We start from the raw sequence: 5,627 nt of genomic DNA on the forward strand, positions 1-5,627 counted from the left end.
GTGGAATTGTCTGGGCTTGACGGAACCTGTGACACGGTCAAAATGGCGGTGGTGGCCACCTCCCATTTTAGCACAAAAACGTGTTATTGGACCCTATGGAAACCCATTGTCCAATATATGTACATGTCGATGTGATGAACATAAACATCTGATCTGATCCCTGTCTGTATTTATGGAGCATCCTGAACGTAAAAGCTGACAGTTTAGATTCTGCTCACATTCTACACGTGTAAATATGAACGTGTTAGTGGTTTGTGTGAATCTGTGAAAGATTTGCGACGTGATTTTATAGGCAGAAACATCATAAATGATCATGAAAACCATCTGTAGGAAAATAATTTGAACAAAAGGAGTTCCCGTAAACATTCAGACAGATTTAGGGGTCAGGGCAGCATGGTTTAGTCTGGTTGTTGCTGCGGACTCCGTTTCAGTGCTGGAGGGTGAAGCTCTCGTAGGAAAACAAAGAGTTTTCAGGCCTGGTCAAAGTTGCAGGATGCACACATCTGGATGGGATCCTGAACACCAACACACCTTTACGGTGGAAGTGTTGAAGTCTCCTTGTCTGATTTACACACTTTCCCACAACATTTCTTCCTTCTGCTGTGTTTCCGGATTCCTGAGAGTTTGTGTCTGTTGATATCCATGCAGATGTTTTCTCCACTGCGTTCACCAGACAGCTGGAGCCAGGTGAAGCAACATGGTGGTGGGAATTTTTTCTTTTTACAATATGTCTTCGTAAAAACGACGTGAGTAAATACAGCTGATCCTCTGTTTTCCACAAGAAGCTTTGCTGAAGTCGGCATGTAGAATTTTGCTAAATGACCAGATGAATTTGTTAAACGTATGCCATGCTACACAATCTGGGCTTTGTGGATCACATCCAAATGAGGATTTATCTTTGAGGGACATTTCCTAGAAGTGGATGTGCTAAATGTACTGGAGGACTCACTGTCCTCCTCCTCATCAGGGTGCTCCTGACTGGCCGGCCCTCCCAGCCCTTCGTCAACCTCATCATCATCATCCGTAGCTGATAAATAGGTGTGCCTCACAGAGATCGGGGGCATTTTGGTGTTTGAACTCATCTGTTCACAGACCTCATTTGTGTTTGCAAGAGGAAGAATGACGGATGGCGTGAGAGGAGGGTGGAAGACATTTTTCTCCTACAAAGACAAAAAGCAGACGCAGTAGTTAGTCACATTTAATCACATTATTATCGTCAGGTGAATATGCAGAGTGAGTAATCTGGGTGAGAAACGTTCCACGGGTTGGCATAAACTGGTTAGAACGTGTCTGAACACTAAACCACAGTCTGACACACTTACCAACACCCCATTTCTTTGAAGTCTATCGGCTCTGAGTGCCACCTCCTTGTTGGATCGAAGCGTCTCCCTCCCTCTGCGGGAGTTGTTGTGTAAGGATGGTCTACCCAGGGAATCATACTCCCCCCCTTTCTTCCAGCCCAGAGAGTTCGTGGATTTGGTGAAAGTCGGCTCCTGTTCGCCGAGGAAAACAGAAGTTAGTAGATTCCCCTGATCAAAATGTTTTAGGTGAGTTTGCTAAAGAAAACGATCATGTTATCGACATCAGATAAGATCACTTATTCCATTATCTACAGCTGCAGTCTGACGTTTACAGCCACTCACCATGAGCATGAATGTCACATTATTTTGTGTTTTTATCAATCAATCAATCAATCAATCAATCAATCAATCAATCAATCAATCAATCAATCAATCAATCAATCAATCAATCAATCAAACTTTATTTGCATAACACTTTTCTTACAAAAGAAAATGCATCTCAAAGTGCATTTTCAAAGTGCATACAGATTAAAGTGACCACATATTCCCATCCCTAACCCACAAATACATAAACAGCTATGACAGTTATACCCCCCATCCCACAACCCATTTGCCTGGCGCACACACACACACACACACACACACACACACACACACACACACACACACACACACACACACACACACACACACACACACACACACACACACACACACAAAACCTAAAACACAGCATAAGTAAACACTAGGCTGAGTTCAGATGCGTCAGGTAATGAATGACACACCATCAGGTGAGCCATCTGCCTCGGCAGTAGTTGACTGACGGTAGCAGCCAAGGCACCAACCCAGGGCGCCCAGGGAGGGAGGGTGGAAACCCCCCACCACCGCAAAAGCACACCCCTAGGAGCGCCCAGGCCGCCACGGTCGACCACCACCCCCAAGGCAGAGGGCCTCTCAGAGGAAACACTGGTACGAATAAAATAATTCAAATGAAAATAAATAAATAATAATTTTAATATTAATAATAATAGCTAATATGGATAGTAAAATGGCTAATAAAAACTGATTAAAGACATAGTAAAACATAAATAGTGTCTAATACTATTAAAATGGAAATCATTAAATAAATTCACTAATAGAACAGGAAATGCAGCTAAAAACGGATATCAGTTAAAAGCTAAGCTACAAAGGTGAGTCTTGAGCCTGCTCTTAAAAACATGAATGATTAAACATGAATTTTAATGACTGATTTCAAGGAAAACAACTGAAAATATCAATGATTTAAAAAAAACGTAGTTTGAGTTCAGGAGTTTTAATTCATTGTATTTTTTTTCTTAGCACGTTCTAACGTAACGTTTAGTCTCCTCTAACACTCTTCTGGCTGATATTTGACTCACCGCGGAAGAACTAGTGGAGTTCGTTTGAACAGAAACTAGTTCTGATTTGTGTTTGGGGTCGTGGTCCTGCTGGAACACACAACTTGATTCTGGTTTCAACCTGGACCATGATGATTTCGGGAGAAGAATCTGAAGGTTGTCCCACAGCATGATGCTGCCACCTCCATGCTTGACAGTTGGGTTACTTTTGTTAAATCGACTCAAACAAACGAATGTATTGTCATTGTTCCAAATAGTTAGTCGCTGTCTTATCTAACTCAAAGTCTTCTCCAGGAGACATTTGTCTCATCCATGTGGACACCTGCAGGTCACGGTCCAGCGTGAAGGTGTTACTTTTGGATCAGGAGTAACTGATGAATAACTGATGAACTTAGAATCGTAAGTTTAGAAATGGCTCCAACATATTTCCTAGCCTGTGTAAATCCACACGTCTCCTTCCTAGATCTTCACTGAGCTCCTCTGACCGTCTCATTGATCTGAGTGTCATGTGTACGCTACAAAGAAGTACCAGCTGCAGTCAGTCATGGTCCCCAACAGGAAGCTTCTCAGCCTTGACCTGTCAAGTTCAAAGACCATCTAGAACAGATGACTCATATTAAATCCTCCAGGGCTGCTGTCCTATATGTTTTAGTTGTTTCTCTGCTACAACACGCTTGATTTGAATCAATTGGGATTCCATGGAACTTGGAGACAGGTAGTCTAAGGAGCTTTGACAGAAAAGCGTCTGGACTTCTTTGAGTTGCTTGAAGACGTTTCACCTCTCATCCGAGAGGCTTCTTCAGTTTTGTTCCCTTTTCGGGGGGGGGGGGGGGGGGGGGAGACTCCAACTGGGTTTGAATCTGGGACTCTCCACCATTTGACCTTAGAACTCAATCCTCACCTATGGTCATGAGCTTTGGGTAATGACCGAAAGAACGAGATCGCGGATACAAGCGGCCGAAATGAGTTTCCTCCGTAGGGTGGCCGGGCCCAGCCTTAGAGATAGGGTGAGGAGCTCGGACATTCGGGAGGGACTCGGAGTAGAACCGCTGCTCCTCCGGATCGAAAGGAGCCAGTTGAGGTGGTTTGGGCATCTGGTCAGGATGCCTCCTGGACGCCTCCCTGGGGAGGTGTTTCGGGCATGTCCTGCCGGCAGGAGGCCCCCGGGTCGACCCAGGACACGTTGGAGAGGTTACATCTCCAATCTGGTCCGGGAACACCTTGGGGTCCTGCCGGAGGAGCTGGTGGAGGTGGCCGGGGAGAGGACGGTCTGGAGCTCCCTAGTTGGGATGCTGCCCCCGCGACCCGGACCCGGATAAACAGAGGAAGATGACGACGATGTTTTAGAGCTTTCAGAAGCGCTTTACACAAATAAATGTTTACATTTGAGGATTTTGTCATTTGTAGAAGAGAAAAACCTCTACAATCAATTCAAACTGTTTTAACAAGTAATAAATAATTATTCTAATCTAGAAAAAGAATGTTTAAATTTAGTTGTTGAAACACAAAAAAATGAATACAGTCTTGCTCATGATATGAAAACTCGTGGTCACAGCTGAGTGACTGAGGTCAGAGGGGTATAATGCTTCACTGGTTCTCTGAGTCATACCTGAAACAGGAAGTTTAAAGCAGTGATGTCATATTAAGAGTTCACCTGACCTTTTGTTACACTCTGAACTTCAGCTGAACATACTACAGTATTGCTTGCTTGGGGTGTTCAGTCCAAAAGAGGCTAAACAGCATCAGTTAAAAAAGAAAGCCAGATGTACGAGGAACGTCTGGTTATTAACGATAAAGACATGGCAGATACATCAGCATCTGGTTCTACAAATCAAACAGCCACTCAGGCCGTATTCATGTGTTCACTTGATCATTCTCACAACAAAGTGTTCCCTAGTACACTACATAGAGAACCCCATGAGTGGTATGATTCATGTTGCGGGCTGACTTTCGAGTCCTGTGTTAAGCTCAGGCAGGATTCACCTCAACAAAACATCTGAAACCCACAGAAAGAAAAGGGCACGCTCAAAGGGATCCCAGCCATTTAGAACTGTGTTTGTGTGGAAATGTTGTGAATAATGACTTTTTTTACCAGCTGACCAGAAGGCATCCTGAACCGCCTCATTTCGCATCCTTCAGGCCTGATGAGCTAATGGCTGGTCCAAACATTGCAAAAACCAAAGTGCGTTGCTGCTATTCTGCCTTAATCTACTAAATGTAACAGTAGGTCTAAAAAGTTATTTTATTAATCTCTACAACGACATGCTTGACATTATTTTGGCAGGAGAAATGTTGCCGATACTTCTTACGCCTGAAATTAAAGTGAATTCATGTGTAACATTATTAGAGTTCACATTTGCTTTAATTTTGCACATTGCGATGCTGTTGATGGCTGAAGCTCAGAACCTGGTGGAAAATAAACAAACAAACAACCCAGGCCCAGGTCTTACATGCATATTTAAATAGGCATGTCAACTGACCAGACTGGAAGATGATTTAGTCGTCGGGTTCTCCTCCAAGTCTCCAATGAACTGTAAAGGAACACAAGACAAAGTTAAAAAAAAAAGAATAAAAAAGCTCCCACTAAATCCCAGGCCTTTGTAAACAAGAGATTTCAGATGATCGTGAGAATGTTTGCGTAATAAAGTGTGTGGATCATGTGACGGCAGCCTGAGCCTGGATAGGTTATAAATTGTAAGTCGCTTTGGATAAAAGCATCTGCTAAATAAATAAAAACATAAACAAAAAACATGTGCAGACCCAACAGGATCTGCAGAAAAGTGTTAAAGAAGAATTCAGTACCAATTTACTGGACTCTGTGAGAGTTTCCATCCGAGGTGAATAACCAACACTTTCGATCTCTCTGCTGAGATAAGAAAGATAAGTTAATCCATATAAAGGTTTAGATTGAGTGTTTGTGGTTATACATTCTTTCTGTCAGTATTTATCT

General features: G+C 43.1%; 1 protein-coding gene across 1 annotated transcript in view; it reads right to left on the bottom strand.

Moving 5' to 3' along the window:
* Nucleotides 1-717: 717 nt before the first annotated feature.
* Nucleotides 718-5,627, bottom strand: part of LOC107372324 (nectin-4) — a 36,243-nt gene continuing 31,333 nt past the window's right edge. Inside the window, exons 8-11 of the mRNA XM_054736402.2 lie at nt 5,480-5,543; nt 5,158-5,208; nt 1,323-1,493; nt 718-1,160 (exon numbers count right to left, since the gene is read on the bottom strand). Coding sequence (XP_054592377.1) covers nt 852-1,160; nt 1,323-1,493; nt 5,158-5,208; nt 5,480-5,543 — 595 coding nt within the window. The 3' untranslated portion in view covers nt 718-851. The remainder of the gene's footprint in view (nt 1,161-1,322; nt 1,494-5,157; nt 5,209-5,479; nt 5,544-5,627) is intronic.

This window comes from Nothobranchius furzeri, chromosome 3 (assembly GCF_043380555.1).
Source record: "Nothobranchius furzeri strain GRZ-AD chromosome 3, NfurGRZ-RIMD1, whole genome shotgun sequence".
Lineage (NCBI taxonomy): Eukaryota > Metazoa > Chordata > Actinopteri > Cyprinodontiformes > Nothobranchiidae > Nothobranchius > Nothobranchius furzeri.